Source organism: Eubalaena glacialis, chromosome 3, assembly GCF_028564815.1.
Source record: "Eubalaena glacialis isolate mEubGla1 chromosome 3, mEubGla1.1.hap2.+ XY, whole genome shotgun sequence".
In the NCBI taxonomy this organism is placed as follows: Eukaryota; Metazoa; Chordata; class Mammalia; order Artiodactyla; family Balaenidae; genus Eubalaena; species Eubalaena glacialis.
The window spans coordinates 160,397,831-160,417,485 of record NC_083718.1 but is presented as its reverse complement, the minus strand read 5'-3'; the positions used below and the strand labels follow the sequence as shown (position 1 = coordinate 160,417,485).

Below are 19,655 nucleotides of genomic sequence, written 5' to 3'. Positions count from 1 at the left end.
TTTTAAATTAAATTCCAAATCTTTCTCATATTTCAAGACAACCTTTTACCTTTCCCTTCAAACACCTTTCTTAGATCATTTTAACTGTCCACTGTGAGCGTACTCAAGCAATACTACATCTTTGTCAAGGCACAATAACCATAACAACAGATTATGACATCTTATATATGGTTGGCACCCTATAAATATTTGTTGATTAATGAACGAGTCCTTCAGGGATGGGTAAATGAGAGCTTGATAAAAAGAGAAGATATTTTTTGTTCTGTTTTAAATCTCCTTCATGGTGGGGTAAATTATTTGCCATTTCAGTAATGAGACATCATTCTTTTGGCTGGTCCCTTGGGCCAGGCATTTACGCAGAGTCATATGCAGTAGCCAACTACCTTATAGTGACAGTTTGTCTACTTTATCTCTTATAAACCTCCCAACCCTGAAAGGTAAACATTTTATAGATGAGAAAACTGTTCAGGGGACTTCCCTGGTGGTTCTAGTGGTAAAGAATCTGCTTTCCAATGCAGGGGACACAGGTTTGATCCCAGATCGGGGAACTAAGATCCCACATGCCGCGGGACAACTAAAGCCCGCGCACCACAACTGCTGAGCTCGCGCACCTCAACAAGAGAACCCGTGTGCTGCAAATTACAGAGCCCACACACTCTGGTGCCTATGCACCACAGCTAGAGAGAGAAAACCCGCATGCCACAACTACAGACAAGCCCACGCGCCGCAACGAAAGATCCCACATGCCTCAACAAAGATCCTGCATACTGCAACTGAGACCCGACACAGCCAAAAAACTAAAAAAATAAATAAAATAAATAAATATGTATACATATATAAAAAACTGTTCAAGTGGCAAAGCTAACAAATTGTGGAGTCAGAATTTAAACCCAGGTCTGTTTTTTGTCTTTCCTGTGTAGAGTTATCTTTCTGTATTATCCCTTTCCTCAATTTGGGGTCATTTTCAAACCTCAGCTTTGCCAATTTAGAGATTACTTTTTAAAATCCACTCAGAGGTAATTGAACTCTGGGTCTCTGGCTAATGTTAGGCGTACTTATAAGACTGGTTAAGAAATCAGAATACTTATTTGTTGCTTTTAAACCTTTTTATTGTGAAATATAGCACTCAGGAAGTACACAAAACATAAATATACAGTTTAATGAATTGTTGCAAAGTGACTACCCATGTAACCACCACCCAGGACAAGAAATAGCACATTGCCTGCATACCAGCAGCCCCTGCATACCTCTTTCCCACCATAATCCCATTTCCTTCCATCTTAGCAGGAACCACTAATTTAAGTAATTACTCTCTTGTTTTACTTTATAGTTTTACCATCTATGTATGAATTCCACACAGTATGGTTCAGTTTTGCCTGCTTTTGAATATTTTATAAATATAATCAATCAGTATACACACCTTGTATCTGTCTTCTGATGATCTACTTTGTTTGGAAGATTCATCCATGTTGTGGTGTATAGCCATTGTTCATTCGTTTTCTTTGCAGTAGAGTATTCCACTGTAAGGAAATGCCATAATTTATTTATTATTTCTGTGATTTATGGCCATATTGCCTGGTTCCACGTTGGGAATATCAAGAAGAATGCTATAGGCTTGCAGAGCTTCAGGCTGAGAGCGGTTCTGCCACCACCAATACTGAGACACTGTACTGAATCCTCTTCCTGGTGCTTAAATGTCCCAATCTGAAGCTTAAGAAGCTTAAGAAATGTCCCAATCTGAAGCTCTAGATGCACATGTCATTGGCCATAACAGTGTTTGCTCCAGTGTTGTCATCTTATTTCATCATTACCAGCATTACCAAAATGCTGAGCATTGTCTCTAAGACCAATGATCATAGATCTCAGAGGCTTTTAGCTTTCTTGGCCTATGGAGTAGGTGGATAATATATTATGAAACCTATATGCCCTTTCTATTTATAATAAGTTTAAGTTTCATAATCCTGGACCAATCCAATGCACCAAATATTCCAACACTCAGTTTCTTCTTTTCTTTAGTTTCTTTGTTTCTTCTTCTATTCATTATAAAATCCAAATAGAAACCAGTGGGACAGGAGATCAGTGGACGAAGGGGGATTAACAGGATGATTTTAATCTGGCAAAGGCCACATCATTCAAGGCCAGGCAAGCTGGTGGGATATGTTCTCAGAGTGATGGGGAAGCCACTGAAAGATTTAAGCAGGAGCGGGGGTCAAGTTGTTCAATTTATGTTTTTAAAAGAACACTTTGGCTGCAGTGTGGAGAACAGATTAGAAGGGAGTAAAAATGGAACTGGCATGACCAGTGCTATTGCTATGGCCCAGGATAGAGATGATGATGACCTAGCAAGGGTGGTGACAGAAATGACGAAAATGGATTGATGCAAGATGTGTTGTAGAGGTAGAGTGACAGCATGTGCTGAATAGGCTCACTATGGCAAAGGAAGGCTCAAGGATGGCTCTCAGGTCACTGGCCTGAACAAAAGGTTGGATGTTGGCCTCCTTTACTGAAATCAGAAAGACTGAGAGAAGAACGCTTTTGGATAAAGCGGAAGCAGAATCAAGGAGTTCCATTTGGGCATTTCCATTATGTATTGGCATAAAAGTGGTATTTTTAAATCATGAGAATGAACCGAGAGAGAGAATGATTCACTCTCTAGGAAGGCCTAGAATAGTCCAATAATGTTTAGAAGTTGAGTGCACTAGAATAGTCTACAAAAGAAACCAAGAAGCAACAGCAGAGGTAAGTGAAAACTAGGAGAGGTGGGTATCACAGACTCCAAGAGAGGAGAACTTTCTGAGATGGATGGAGTAACTGATACTAACAGGTCAGCTGTCCACTGGACTTAAATTCTGGCCAGGGAAGGTCAGTAGTGCTCTTGGCACTACTGAAGTAGTGGGAATGAAAGCCGGCTTGGAGTAGACTGAAAAAAAAAAAGGATGGAAACTCTTTAGACCATGCATGTGTAGAAACCCTTAAGTAAATTCCTTTGTGCAGCTGCCATCTGGCTGGATAGACTTTGGCAAACCCTACTAACACAGAGCAGCTCCAGAGAAGTAATCAGCCACATGACGTTGGTATTTGTCAGCTCTTGGGGGACTACACTTCCTTGAAAGCTGCTTATTCTAGCTCACATTCACATTCATTCCATGCTTATTTTTGTCATTTTTATTTATTCCCCACCTCTAGATCAAAATTGAACTCAAGCAGGCCCAGCAGAAGTTATTAGACAGCGCAAAGACGTGCTCTTCACTCACGGCTGAGTGGAAGCACTGTCAGCAGAAAATCAAGGAACTGGAGCTGGAAGTACTTAAACAGGCTCAGAGCATTAAATCACAGAACAACCTACAGGAAAAGCTGGCTCAGGAGAAATCTAGAGTTGCTGATGCAGAGGAAAAGGTAATTATCCTCACACTTAGTAAATAACATGCACTGGATACTACTACTGAAATCCTGTTTCCCTAAGGATTTTAAAAAATAGATACAGTGCAAACCTGATAGAATTCTAGGGGTTTTTTCACTCTCCCCTGCTTTCCTCTTTTGATGTCACCTGCTCCTATGGTTCCAGTAAATCTTGTGTTTTTTAAGACTACATGAACTCAAAAAGGTAAATTTCATTAAAGCTATAACATGAACTTAAAGAATTGAGACCAAAGGACTTTATATTATTTATAAAGTATATTATTTATACTTTATATTATTAAGTCAAATTTTAAAGGACTTATTCTCCTCTCATTTGGATTGCCCGTTTATTTGATTTTTATTTTGTAACTTTTGGAGGGATGAGTGTTGTGAAATGAACCATTTTGAAATATCGCCCCTGCATTTTAGACTGCCTAACACCAGGTGGCAGTAGTATGTCACACTTGCACATTTTGACCTGTGGGTTTGAGAGTCAAATCTTACATTAAAAATATTTCATCAAACCACATAAATATAAAACAAACATCAAAATTAGATGATAGCAATATGGCTTAAACTCAAAAACCCAATGTTGAGCTAAAGAAGCCGGCACAAAAGAGTTCATACTATGTAATTTCCCTTATATGAGGTTCAAGAATAGACAAAACTAAGCCGTGGTGATAGGATAATGTCTTTATGAGGGGTATGGAAGGGGACATGAGGGAATCTTCTGTGGTGCTGGAAGTATTCTTTATCTTGGTCTGGAAGAGGTGGTTATATAAGTAAAACTTCATTGAGTATGTAAGATACGTGTACTTTATCATATGTATGTTATTACTTTTAAAAAAAGTAATTGGTAAAATTGATAAAGATTAGTACAGTTTTTAAATTTAGACATACTAAATATTATTACTGGATTTTTTGCAACAGGAATGCATGTTCTGACTGCAGCTGGAAGAGTAAACTAGTATAAACACTTCAGAAATCAATTTGGCATTAGATCTAGTTAAGTTAAAGATGTATATACCGCACAACCCAACACTTCTACTAGGCATAAACACTAGGGGAACTATTCTACTGAGCATATATATCAGTATACGGGAATACAATCATTTTCATAGTAACATTGTTCCAAAGAGCAGAAAGTTGCAAACAACCCAAATGTTCACTGACATGAGATGGAAGAGGTAAACTGCATATTTACACAATAGCATACAACAGTGAAAACGAATGAACTCTAGGTACTTGCTGTAGTTAATACAATATTGAATAAATACCAAATCACCAAAAACACAGTATGATTCCATTAATATAATGGTCAAAATAGTACAAAATAACAACTGAGTCATATAGAAATACATATTATTAAAAGAAAAAGCAAGAAAATGATTAACACAAAATTCAAGATATTGGTTTTCTCAGGTGAGGAGGGAAGGGGAGTGATCAAAGAGGGTCACAGAGTATACTTCAAACATATCGGAAATATTCTGTTTCTTAAATTGGGTGGTGGGTTCAAAAGTTTGTCATTTGCCCTTGACAGAGAAGCCAATGGAGCAATACTTTCACCTGTGGAATTAAGATTGGCTATCTTTAAGGAAGCATTTGCCCTAGGCAGAACTAAATGGGGCAGCTCAAAGGAACTTGAGCTGGCCTCAGCTAACTGGCTGCCCACTGCCATTGCCCGTGAATCATTCTACATCTTCACCTCTCCTATGGTGAGTGGGCTCTGCAGAGACCTAGGGCTAATGCAGAAAGCCCTTCTCTTAGAAGAGGACTGCCATTCACTGGCATCCACTGAACGTCTGTGGGGAACATGGTGCCAGACCATTGTAAAGGATTTGTTGTTGCATCAGGAATACAATAGAGGGAGAACAGCAATTCTGCTGAGAACTATACATCTGCCAAATATTTACTAAGCACCTACTACATACTAGTCACAATTTTAGGTGACATAAGGGTTTATAAAAAAGATGTAAACAAATTAAAAGGAGATCTAACAAGAAAATTTTAATGACACTTTTAGTCTAACATGTAAATTCTAAAATAAAATCATATATCTCTCTTTCAAATTCATAAATCTTATTCTTAGTTCTACCAGAGCATTAAAGAATGCACTACTGGGACTTCCCTGGTGGTCCAGTGCTAAAGAATCTGCCTTCCAATGCAGGGGACGCAGGTTCAATCCCTGGTCGGGGAACTAAGATCTCACATGCCATGGGGCAAATAAGCCCACATGCCACAACTACAGAGCCCATGCGCCCTGGAGCCCACATGCCACAAGTAGAGAAAACCCACACACCACAACTAGAGAGAAGCCCGAGAGCCGCAACAAAAGGTCCCGCATGCCTCAACCAAGATCCCGAGTGCTGCCAACTAAGACCCGACGCAGCCAAATAAATAAATATTTTTAAAAAGGAAAAAAGAATGCACTACTGGTGCTAGGCAGTATGCCAATAGGTACTTGGTTTGTAAGAGACTTCTATTTTGTTTTGAGATACTTATTCGTGAATTTAGCCACACCATGGAGAAACTAGACACTCTCACATGTTGCTGTTAGAGGTGTAAATTGGTCTAAAACCTATGGAGACAGTTTGGCATTATCTGTTAAACAAACAAACAAATAATCATAACCTTTGCCGTAGCAAAATACACATCTCATAAGTTATTCTAAAAACATTGTTTGTAATAGTATTGTTTGGAATAGTAAAAGATTGGAATCAACCTAAATGTCCAACAGTAGCGAGCTAGTTAAATAAATTATGGTATATCCTTACAGTGGAATGGTATGCAGCTGTAAAAGAGAAGACAATTCTATATATTATATATAATATGGAAAAATCACCGAGTGTACTTCTATAAAAAAAGCAAGGTGCATAAGTACATGTAATATACCATGATGTGTGTAAAAAATGTTTGTATGAGGGAGAATAGTATTTGTTTATATGTGCATAAATAAATCTCTGGGCCGCGCCCGGGAGCCCGGGAGCCCGGGAAAGAGGCCGCCGGCGGCGGCGGCGGCATGAGGCAGGCGACGCGGCGCCTGTGAGCAGCGCGCGGCGGCGGCGGGGAACCTCAGCGCGGGGAGAGCCGAGCGGCCGGGGGCTCCCCTCCCCCGCTGCCGGGCGGTGATTTGCCGGGCCTGCTGCGCCCCCCGCCCACCCCTCGCCCCAGCCGCCGCCTCGCCGCTTCCCTTCGTCGGAGCGGCCGCTCGTCCGCCCGCCCGCCCGGCTCGAGGCCCGCGGGGAGCGCGGCGCAGTCCGTTGGCCCGCGGGGGGGCGGCCTCCCGGCATCTTCGCGTCGCCCAAGGACGACCAGGAAGGGGAGCGGCCGGGATGGCGCGTCCGCGGCCCCGCGAGTACAAGGCGGGCGACCTGGTCTTCGCCAAGATGAAGGGCTACCCGCACTGGCCGGCCCGGATTGATGAACTCCCAGAGGGAGCTGTGAAGCCTCCAGCAAATAAGTATCCTATCTTCTTTTTTGGCACCCATGAAACTGCATTTCTAGGTCCCAAAGACCTTTTCCCTTATAAGGAATACAAAGACAAGTTTGGAAAGTCAAACAAACGGAAAGGATTTAATGAAGGATTGTGGGAAATAGAAAATAACCCAGGAGTAAAGTTTACTGGATACCAGGCAATTCAGCAACAGAGCTCTTCAGAAACCGAGGGAGAAGGCGGGAATACTGCAGATGCAAGCAGTGAGGAAGAAGGTGATAGAGTAGAAGAAGATGGAAAAGGCAAAAGAAAGAATGAAAAAGCAGGCTCAAAACGGAAAAAGTCATACACTTCAAAGAAATCCTCTAAACAGTCCCGGAAATCTCCAGGAGATGAAGATGACAAGGACTGCAAAGAAGAAGAAAATAAAAGCAGCTCTGAGGGTGGAGATGCCGGCAATGACACAAGAAACACAACTTCAGACTTGCAAAAAACCAGTGAAGGGACCTAACTACCATAATGAATGCTGCATATTAAGAAAACCACAAGAAGGTTATACGTTTGGTTGTCTAATATTCTTGGATTTGATATGAACCAACACATAGTCCTTGTTGTCATTGACAGAACCCCAGTTTGTATGTACATTATTCACATTCCTCTCTGTTGTGTTTGGGGGAAAAAAGACATTTTAGCCTTTTTTAAGGTTATTGATTTAATTTCATGTTATTTGGTTGCATGAAGTTGCCCTTAACCACTAAGGATTATCCAGATTTTTGCACAAGCTTATACAAGTCTAGGATCCTTTATCAAGGCAGTTATGTTCATCAGTCTCCTGCCTTTACTCCACCATCACCAAACACTCAGTTAAATATAAATTAGCATTTTTTAAAATGACCACTCAACATAATGCTTAAGGGATTTCCTCTCTGTGACAGAACCCAGGAACCAATTCCTAGATACACAATGTTGGCATATTGAAGATAAACTTAAAATTGTTCTTCAGTTTTGAGGCCATGTGTAAAGTTTAATCATATTGTAAAATATCTATTCCGTATTAGAAATAGCTAGTTGACAGCTTATACTTCTCAAAACTCATGTTGTTAACGTACACAAACTCAGTTTCTATATGTGAAGTTAGTGAGTCTTTTGTGTTACTCCAAAATAAAGGCAATGATTTATTTTTTCCCAGTCTCAATACAATTTGAGCTAATCACTCAAGCTGGATACTTTACATTTTAAAGCTGGAATCAGCAGTAGCCCTATGGGAAGTAAGACAAAGCATTGACTTTTAAATATAGACTTTTAAAATGATCTGTTGTTTTCTTTTGGAACTAGAATTAGAATAGTTAATACTCATCCACAAACCATTATTATGTGTACATTATTGTTGCAATTGTGATAATAGAAAATTTTATTTATTTTTATGCCAGCTTATATTGTGAGAACACATTTAGTCAGTTTGGGTTTTATCAATCCTGTTATGCTTGTCCTTGGAACATCTTTCGCCTATTCGAGGTTTGTAGTTGAAAAGTTTACTGTAAAAAAAAAATCAAAAACAAAAAAATGTATTGTTTTTACAGAATAAATTTATTGGAATGTGTACTGGGAGTAAGGTTTGAGGTTGTAAACAACTAAGTTAGTGTAATTTGGCTTCATATATGTAATGTGAGGTATTAATGTAATTCATATATTAAAGCAAAAATTGTTAACAGCAAGTTGACAATAGAAAAAAAAAAAAAAAAAAAAAAAAAAAATCTCTGGAAGAGTACATAAGAAATTAATACCAGTGATTACCTATTTGGTGGAGGAAAACTGGAAGGAAGACAGGATAAGGATGGGAAAGAGACTTGTCACTCTAGCTTAGTTTACCCACATACACTAAATTATATGAATGTATTACATATTGCAAAAAAATTAAGTAATTTAATTCTAAAATTAAAATAAATCTAGTCACACGCTTTACTTTAGCTGAGACTTTTATGTTAGCACTACTGCTTGTGATTTATTCCAATTATTTCCCTAATTGGAAAATAGGTCACACTCAAAGTTTTATTTGTAAACTCTTTGCATTTCAGATTTTGGATCTGCAGCAGAAATTAGAACATGCTCATAAAGTCTGTCTCACAGACACTTGTATTTTGGGGAAGAAGCAATTAGAGGCAAGGATAAAAGAAGCAATAGAAAATGAAGCTAAAATAAAGCAACAGTATCAGGAAGAACAACAGAAGAGGTAAGAGGAGCAAAGACGTCATTTTTCCATGGGCTAACCACGACTGAGTTTATGAGCAGCGTCAGTTTACCAGTGCGTTTCCTCTTTGTCCCCACTGAAGTAAACTCAGTCATAAAACTTCATATATTGATATACATATAGCACACTGTATTCTAATTGTTTATTTTCTTGCTTGTCTTTCATACTAGAGTGTGGAATTCTCAAGGGCAGGGATTATTTCTTGTTCTGGAACACACTTGGTGCACCAGTAAATCTTCTTGAATGAATGGATTGCCTATGAAATATGATACCCTTGGATTTGCTTTTCTAACTCTAACATGATTGGCACAAAATGCACACTAGAATGTGGTTGGTGTTTTGTATTTATCAGCTGATTTTCTTCAAAGAATATCCAAGTACTTTACAGGCATCTTAATCATTAATAAGCTGCTACTGGGTAGGAGCTGTCATGTTTTTTTCTAAAAGTATTTTGATTATTATTAGTATTCTTACTTAAATGATCTTCTTGTATATCCTAAACTTCAGTAACTGATGCTTCTTACTTCTATGGCACTCAGAATGATTCACGTATGTCTTAAGAAAAATATGGTTCTAACTACTGAAAAGATATATAGATATTCACATAAACTATTAAGCTCAGAAACTTACTTTCAGCTCTAGTTGAAAGCTCTAGCATAGAGCCTGGCACTCAGTAGGTGCTCAGAAAATATGTTGTGAATAAATGAATGTTTGAATGAATAATGAATTCACTCAGTTAGGCACGATAGAAAAATACTTGTGTCACTGCCGCTTCTACCAGGATGACACCCTCCTCCTGTTTTAATACAACTAGATCCTGAATAAACTACAATAAGTATACCTTTTAAAGCACTGCTCACAAAGCAAGAGAAAGCTCTAGGGCAAGCATACAATGAGACAAAACAAAAATAATGAATGGTAAACAACCTTATAAGTCAAGGGGCAGATAACACTATCAGCCCCAGGTTCAAGAGAAGCTGAGGTAGTTTGCCACAAGGTAGGACAGCTGAACTAGAGACGCAAGTATCAGCTGGGCATCTTGAAGGAGCTAAGGTGTTCCTCAATAGGCAGCTCCCTTGCTTCCTAAGAAAATCCAAATTATCTCTGGGGGAAAGCAACCTCAATTTAGATATTAAAGGACTCCCATGTATTAAGTTTAATCAAATATAAGCTTACAAACAAAAATCACCAAATAACACAAGGAAACTGGTTACCATGAATGAAAGTTAGCAGAAACAACAAACATCAGATTTTTAACCCCCAAGAAGTTCACCGATTGGAATTAGGAAAACTAGATTGTAAAACAATTGTGTGACGTTTATGAAGAAACAAAAGATGCAATCAAAGAATTGAACAGGAAAAAGGCTTTTTAACTTTCCTGAAACCTGGTTTCTTATGTTTGAAGTGGGAATAGTGATACCAGTTCTATACATCTTTTGTGAATATTGGCTAAAAAGAAATACATAGAAGAGACCAGAGGGCAGACAGCAGAAGCAAGAAGAACTACAATCCTGCAGCCTGTTGAACAAAAAACACATTCACAGAAAGATAGACAAGATGAAAAGGCAGAAGCCTATGTACCAGATGAAGGAACAAGATGAAACGCCAGAAAAACACCTAAATGAAGTGGAGATAGGCAACCTTCCAGAAAAAGAATTCAAAATAATGATAGTGAAGATGATCCAGGACCTCGGAAAAAGAATGGAGGCAAAGATCGAGAAGATGCAAGAAATGTGTAACAAAGACCTAGAAGAATTAAAGAACAAACACCTAGAAGAATTACAGCACAAACAAACAGAGATGAACAATACAATAACTGAAATGAAAAATACACTAGAAGGAATCAATAGCAGAATAACTGAGGCAGACGAATGGATAAGTGACCTGAAAGACAGAATGGTGGAATTCACTGCTGCAGAACAGAATAAAGAAAAAAGAATGAAAAGAAATGAAGACAGCCTAAGAGACCTCTGGGACAACATTAAACGCAACAACATTCGCATTATAAGGGTCCCAGAAGGAGAAGAGAGAAAGAAAGGACCTGAGAAAATATTTGAAGCGATTATAGTCGAAAACTTCCCTAACATGGGAAAAGAAATAGCCACCCAAGTCCAGGAAGCGCAGAGAGTCCCAGGCAGGATAAACCCAAGGAGAAACATGCCGAGACACATAGTAATCAAATTGACAAAAATTAAAGACAAAGAAAAATTATTGAAAGCAACAAGGGAAAAATGACAAGTAACATACAAGGGAACTCCCATAAGGTTAACAGCTGATTTCTCAGCAGAAACTCTACAAGCCAGAAGGGAGTGGCATGATATATTTAAAGTGATGAAAGGGAAGAACCTACAACCAAGATTACTATACCCAACAAGGATCTCATTCAGATTCAAGGGAGAAATCAAAAGCTTTACAGACAGGCAAAAGCTAAGAGAATTCAGCACCACCAAACCAGCTCTACAACAAATGCTAAAGGAACTTCTCTAAACGGAAAACACAAGAGAAGAAAAGGACCTACAAAAAAAACCCATAACAATTAAGAAAATGGTACTAGGAACATACATAATGATAATTACCTTAAACGTGAATGGATTAAATGCTCCAACCAAAAGACACAGGCTTGCTGAATGGATACAAAAACAAGACCCATATATATGCTGTCTACAAGAGACCCACTTCAGACCTAGGGACACATACAGACTGAAAGTGAGGGGATGGAAAAAGATATTCCATGCAAATGGAAATCAAAAGAAAGCTGGAGTAGCAATACTCATATCATATAAAATAGACTTTAAAATAAGGAATGTTACAAGAGACAAGGGAGGACACTAGATAATGATAAAGGGATCAATCCAAGAAGAAGATATAGCAATTATAAATATATATGCACCCAACATAGGAACACCTCAATACATAAGGCAACCGCTAACAGCTATAAAGAAGAAATCAACAGTTAGAAAATAATAGTAGGGGACTTTAACACCTCACTTACACCAATGGACAGATCATCCAGACAGAAAATTAATAAGGAAACACAAGCTTTAAATGACACAATAGACCAGATAGATTTAATTGATATTTATAGGACATTCCACCAAAAAACAGCAGATTACACTTTCTTCTCAACTGCACATGGAACATTCTCCAGGAAAGATCACATCTTGGGTCACAAATGAAGCCTCAGTAAATTTAAGAAAATTGAAATCATATCAAGCATCTTTTCTGACCCCAACGCTATGAGATTAGAAATCAGTTACAGGGAAAAAAAAAAACATAAAAAACACAAACACATGGAGGCTAAACAATACACTGCTTAATAACCAAGAGGTCACTGAAGAAATCAAAGGGGAAATCAAAAAATACCTAGAGACAAATTACAACGAAAACACAATGATCCAAAACCTATGGGATGCAGCAAAAGCAGTTCTGAGAGGGAAGTTTATAACAATACAAGCCTACCTCAAGAAACAAGAAAAATCTCAAATAAACAATCTAACCTTACGCCTAAAGGAACTAGTGAAAGAAAAACAAACAAAACCCAAAGTTAGTAGAAGGAAAGAAGTCATAATGATCAGATCAGAAATAAATGAAAAAGAAAGGAAGGAAACAATAGCAAAGATCAATAAAACTAAAAGCTGGTTCTTTGAGAAGATAAACAAAATTGATAAACCTTTAGCCAGACTCATCAAGAAAGAAAGGGAGAAGACTCAAATCAATAGAATTAGTAATGAAAAAGGAGAAGTAACAACTGACACTGCACAAATACAAAGAATCATGAGAGATTACTACAAGCAACTATATGCCAATAAAATGGACAACCTGGAAGAAATGGACAAGCTTTTAGAAAAGCACAACCTTCTGAGATGGAACCAGGCAGAAACTGAAAATATAAACAGACCAATCACAAGCACTGAAATTGAGACCGTGATTAAATATCTTCCAACAAACAAAAGCCCAGGATCAGATGGCTTCACAGGTGAATTCTATCAAACATTTAGAGAAGAGCTAACACCTATCCTTCACCAACTCTTCCAAAATATAGCAGAGGAACACTCCCAAACTCATTCTATGAGGCCACCATCACCCGGATACCTAAACCAGACAAAAATGTCACAAAGAAAGAAAACTACAGGCCAATATCACTGATGAACATAGATGCAAAAATCCTCAACAAAATACTAGCAAACAGGGCTTCCCTGGTGGTGCAGTGGTTGAGAATCCGCCTGCCAATGCAGGGGACACGGGTTCGAGCACTGGTCTGGGAAGATCCCACATGCCACGGAGCAACTGGGCCCGTGAGCCACAACTACTGAGCCTGCGCGTCTGGAGCCTGTGCTCCGCAATAAGAGAGGCCGCGATAGTGAGAGGCCCGCGGACCGTGATGAAGAGTGGCCCCCGCTTGCCACAACTAGAGAAAGCCCTCGCACAGAAACGAAGACCGAACACAACCAAAAATAAATAAATAAATTAAAAAAAAAATACTAGCAAACAGAATCCAACAACGCACTAAAAGTATCGTACACCATGATCAAGTGGGGTTTATTCCAGGAATGCAAGCATTCTTCAATACACGCAAATCAATGAATGTAATAAACCATATTAACAAACTGAAGGAGAAAAATCATATGATCATCTCAATAGATGCAGAAAAAGCTTTTGACAAAATTCAACACCAATTTATGATAAAAACCCTCCAGAAAGTAGGCATAAAGGGAACTTACCTCAACATAATAAAGGCCATATATGACAAACCCACAGCCAACATCGTTCTCAATGGTGAAAAACTGAAACCATTTCCACTAAGATCAGGAAGAAGACAAGGTTGCCCACTCTCACCTCTGTTATTCAACATAGTTTTGGAAATTTTAGCCACAGCAATCAGAGAAGAAAAAGAAATAAAAGGAATCCAAATCGGAAAAGAAGAAGTAAAGCTATCACTGTTTGCAGATGACATGATACTATACATAAAGAATCCTAAAGACACTACTAAAAAATGACTAGAGCTAATTAATGAATTTGATAAAGTAGCAGGATACAAAATTAATGCACAGAATTCTGTTGCATTCCTATACACTAACGATGAAAAATCTGAAAGAGAAATTAAGGAAACAATCCCATTTACCATTGCAACAAAAAGAATAAAATACCTAGGAATAAACCTACCTAAGGAGACAAAAGACCTGTATGCAGAAAACTATAAGACACTGATGAAAGAAATTAAAGATGATACAAACAGATGGAGAGACATACCATGTTCTTGGATTAGAAGAATCAACATTGTGAAAATGAATATACTACCCAAAGCAATCTACAGATTCAATGCAATCCCTATCAAACTATCAATGGCATTTATCACAGAACTAGAACAAAACATTTCACAACTTGTATGGAAACACAAAAGATCCCGAATAGCCAAAGCAATCTTGAGAAAGAAAAACGGAGCTGGAGGAATCAGGCTCCCTGACTTCAGACTATACTATAAAGCTACAGTAATCAAGACAGTATGGTACTGGCACAAAAAGAGAAATATAGATCAATGGAACAGGATAGAAAGCCCAGAGAAAAACCCACACACCTATCGTCAACTAACCTATGACAAAGGCGGCAAGGATATACAATGGAGAAAAGATAGTCTCTTCAATAAGTGGTGCTGGGAAAACTGGACACCTACGTGTAAAAGAATGAAATTAGAACACTCCCTAACACCATACACAAAAATAAACTCAAAATGGATTGGAGACCTAAATGTAAGACCGGACACTATACAACTCTTAGAGGAAAACATAGGAAGAACTCTCTTTGACATAAATCACAGCAAGATCTTTTTTGATCTACCTCCTAGAGAAATGGAAATAAAAACAAAAATAAACAAATGGGACCTAATGAAACTTTGAAGCTTTTGCAAAGCAAAGGAAACTGCAAACAAGATGAAAAGACAACCCTCAGAATGGGAGAAAATATTTGCAAACTAATCAACAGAGAAAGGATTAATCTCCAAAATATATAAACAGCTCATGCAGCTCAATATTAAAAAAACAAACAACCCAATCAAAAAATGGGCAGAAGACCTAAATAGACATTTCTCCAAAAAAGACATAGAGATGGCCAAGAAGCACATGAAAATCTGCTCAACATCACTAATTATTAGAGAAATGCAAATCAAAACTACAATGAGGTATCACCTCACACCAGTTAGAATGGGCATCATCAGAAAATCTACAGACAACAGATGCTGGAGAGGGTGTGGAGAAAAGGGAACCCTCTTGCACTGTTGGTGGGAATGTAAATTGATACAGCCACTATGGAGAACAGTGTGGAGGTTCCTTAAAAAACTAAAAATAGAATTACCATATGACCCAGCAATCCCACTACTGGGCATATACCCAGAGAAAACCATAATTCAAAAAGACACATGCACCCCAGTGTTCATTGCAGCACTATTTACAATAGCCAGGTCAGGGATGCTCCCTAAATACCCATCGACAGACAAATGGATAAAGATGTGGTACATATATACAATGGACTATTACTCAGCCATAACAAGGAACGAAATTGGGTCATTTGTAGAGACGTTGGATGGATCTAGAGACTGTCATACAGAGTGAAGTAAGTCAGAAAGAGAAAAACAAATACCGTATATTAACGCATATATGTGGAACCTAGAAAACTGGTACAGATGAACCGGTTTGCAGGGCAGAAATAGAGACACAGATGTAGAGAACAAACATATGGACACCAAGGGGGGAAAGTGGTGGGGAGTGGTGGTGTGATGAATTGGGAGATTGGGATTGACATATATACACTAATATGTATAAAATGGATAACTAATAAGAAAAAAAAAGAAATATGTAGAAGAAACATGTGAACTAAGTATAGGAAAATGAAATATAGAGGGAAGTTATTTTCCACAACAAAGGAGACTATCTAGTACACATTGTTTTGTAACCTGAGGAGAGCAACCCCAATTTAGATATTTATGTTGTAACCTACTTTTTTCACTTAAAAAAGTATAATCTGTTTCCCTGCCATTGAATCTTCTTCTAGAACATTATTTTAATAACATGCCACAATTTTTTTACTCAGTCCTTTATTGTTGGACATCTACGTTTTTCCCAGTTTCTTGCTATAGGAAAGAATAACATAATATATACCCTCCTAGCCAAATTTTTACGCATATCCTTTATTTCCTTGGGATAAATTCCAGCAAGTATAATTATAATATAACTGCCTATCATAAAATTTCAAATATTGAAGAGCCATATAAAATAAAAGGCATACGTTCTTCAGAATTTTACCCTTCAGCAATAACCACTTTAAGTGGTTGCTATGTATTTCTCATATTTTTTTCTATGTTTATGCATATATTTTTTATTCTAGTTTTATTTTCTTTTAAGTTGAATCATTTTACTCTATTGCTTTGGAATTTGCATTTTTAACCTAACAATATAACATGGACATCTTATTAGCCACTTAGTAGCTGCATCACCTTGGGCAAGTTTCTTATCCTCTGTGCCTGTCCACGCCTACCTCATAGCATCAGCGTTTGGATTGGATAAGTTATAGCAGTTGGCTTGTATCAGTGTCTGGCACATACTAAGCACTTGCATCAGTCAGGGTTCAAACAAAGAAGTAAAACCAGTAGGAGGAATATGTATTTATCAATAATAAGAGATTTGTTACAGAGAGCTGGTCTTATACAGTTGTGGGAACAGGTTACACAGTCTGTAAGGCTGTCATCTTTGTTTCTTATGCTGGAACTTGAAGTCCGCAGGGCAACCAGTCAGGAAGTGAAAATGGATATAAAGTGAGGGAGAGCTGGAACACATGAGCACAAGCTGAACCGCAGAGGCTGGCCTAGAACCCAGGTCAGTTTCACTGCCTCCAACCTTGATAAAGTAGGGAGAAGCTGGTCCCCCTCATCAAGGAGCTAAAAAGACACCTGGCCCAGGAGATGGAGAAGATGAAGGAGGATGAGAGGGAAGGTGGAGCAGTTGCAGGCCCAGCTGTCACCTCACACCACGGTGAGCAGCAGATAAGCATCAACAGTATGAGCTGCAGAAGCACCTGCTCTGACTTTCCAAGTGTAAAAATGCTTCACTTCCACCCTCCAAATCTTGCACAAATAGATCTCTTGTAGCCCACTCTAACCAGAAACATACATAGAAGGAATTCCTAGCCAAGTTGACACATTTTACAAAGCCACTACTACCAAGGTGTTATTATTGTTGTTATTTCTATATTTGATGTTACTGTTGTCAAAATCATCATCTTCTTCTCTTCAGCAAAGTGGAATATTCATTTTGGCTAGAAAAAAATGTTTGGGGATAAGGGAAGTGGCAAAAAAAAAAAAAAAAGAGGCTAGAAAGGTAAGGTAGGCATGGTCATGCTGAGCCTAACTAGCCACATTATGGAGTTTGGACTTGTTCATGGGTGAGATTGGTCTATAGTTTTCCTTTCTTGTAGTGTCTTTATCTGGTTTTGCTCTTAGGGTATGCCGGCCTCATAGAATTAGTTAGGAAGTGTCCCCTCTTCTTCAATTTTTCTGGAAGAGATTGTAAAGAATTGGTATCATTTCTTCCTTAAATATTTGGTAGAATTCACCATCTGGGCCTAGTGCTTTATTTTTTGGAAAGCTATTAAGTATTGATTCAATTTCTGTAATAGATATAGGCCAGTTCAGATTATCTGTTTCTCCTTGTGTAAATTTTAGTAGATTGCGTCTTTCAAGGAATTGGTCCATTTTATCTGTTATCCAATTTGTGGGCATAGAGTTGTTCATACTATCCCTCTATTGTCCTTTTAATGTCCATAGGATCAGTAGTGATGATGATGATCCTGCTTTCATTTCTGATATTGGTAATTTGTGTCTTCTGTAGCCTGGCTAGAGGTTTATCAATTTTATTGAGTTTTTCAAAGAACCAGCTTTGGTTTCATGGTTTTTCTCTACTGTTTTCCTGTTTTCAATTTTATTGATTTCTCCTCTAATCTTTATTATTTCTTTTCTTCTGCTTTATTTAGGCTTATATTAGTCTTCTTTCTCTAGTTTCCTAAGGTAGAAGCTTAGATTATTGATTTTCAATCTTTCTTCTTTTATAATATTTGCATTTAATGCTATAAGTTTCTCTCCAAGCACTGCTTTTGCCACATCCCACAAATACCATAAGTTGTGTTTTCATTTTCATGTAAAATACACGTAGTTTAAAATAATTTTAAGATTTGTCTTTGACACATGTATTGTTTAGATAGAAGTATGTTTGTTTAATCTCCAAATATTTTGTGATTTTCCACCTTTCTGTTATGGATTTATAGTTTCATAATATTTTAAACAGTTGTATAGCATTTTGTTACATAGATATATCAGAATTTATATAAAATGTTTTTTAGACTTTTTGCTGTTATAAAATAATTTTTAAAAATATTTTATTTATTTATTTATTTGGTTGCGCTGGGTCTTGGTTGCAGCAGGTGGGCTCCTTAGTTGTGGCTTGCTGGCTTCTTAGTTGTGGCATGCAAACTCTTAGTTGCAGCATGCATGTGGGATCTAGTTCCCTGACCAGGGATCAAACCCGGGCCCCCTGCATTGGGAGCATGGAGACTTAACCACTGTGCAACCAGGGAAGTCCCTAAAATAATTTTATAATTAATATCCTGACACATAAGACTTTGTAACTATAACGAAGTATGAGAAGTGTTATACTAAGGGAGGTTTAGGATGCTCAGATAACACATAGCAGGGACACCTAATTTGGTCTAGGAAGCTCGAGAAAGCCTTCCTCAAAGAAAGCTATCTAAGCTGAGAGTCAAGTAGTTGTTATGGGAAAGCTAAGTGGAAAATATCAGGCAAAGGAAGGCCTGGAAGAGGAGGATAGGGAAAAGGTTGGAGTTGCAGGGGAGGAATAAGTGTGGAGAATGACTTGTTTCAGGAAGTGAAAAAGTGCATTTTGCCTGGAACAAAATGTTTGAGGGTAGAGGAAGTGGCAAGAAAATGAGGCTAGAAAGGTAAGCTAGCTAACAAACCATATTAAAGGAATTCCCCCACTGCTGAGGGCCCGGGTGGGTTCAGTCCCTGGTCAGGGAACTAAGATCCCAAAGTCCAAAAAAAGAATTTTTACTTTATACTAAGAGTAAAGGAGGGCTTCCCTGGTGGCGCAGTGGTTGAGAATCCGCCTGCCAATGCAGGGGACACGGGTTCAAGCCCTGGTCTGGGAGGATCCCACATGCCGCGGAGCAACTGAGCCCGTGAGCCACAACTACTGAGCCTGTGCGTCTGGAGCCTGTGCTCCGCAACGGGAGAGGCCGCGATAGTGATAGGCCCGCACACCGCGATGAAGAGTGGCTCCCGCTCGCTGCAACTGGAGAAAAGCCCTCGCACAGAAATGAAGACCCAACACAGCCAAAAATAAATAAATAAATAAATTTATTTAAAAAAAAAAAAAAAGAGTAAAGGAGAATGCTACAGCAGTGTTAACATGTGTGCATTAGTATCAATAGTGTTTGTAACTAACAACCCTATATTAAAGCAAGAAGATGATGGGATTCAATTCGTGAAGCACTGAGAACAAGTACAAAGAATAT

General features: G+C 38.4%; 2 protein-coding genes across 4 annotated transcripts in view; both read left to right on the top strand.

Annotated features, from left to right (window-relative positions):
* Window positions 1–19,655, top strand: part of CCDC30 (coiled-coil domain containing 30) — a 162,959-nt gene that overhangs the window by 105,358 nt on the left and 37,946 nt on the right. For all 3 annotated transcript variants that reach the window (XM_061184382.1, XM_061184381.1, XM_061184383.1), the window contains 2 exons: window positions 3,187–3,396; window positions 8,908–9,062. In XM_061184382.1, the coding sequence (XP_061040365.1) occupies window positions 3,187–3,396; window positions 8,908–9,062 (365 nt within the window). The remainder of the gene's footprint in view (window positions 1–3,186; window positions 3,397–8,907; window positions 9,063–19,655) is intronic.
* Window positions 6,383–7,468, top strand: LOC133088673 (hepatoma-derived growth factor-related protein 3). Its single transcript, XM_061186700.1, has one exon. It carries the CDS (start codon window positions 6,732–6,734, stop codon window positions 7,341–7,343), a length of 612 nt encoding a protein of 203 aa, XP_061042683.1. The 5' UTR covers window positions 6,383–6,731; the 3' UTR covers window positions 7,344–7,468.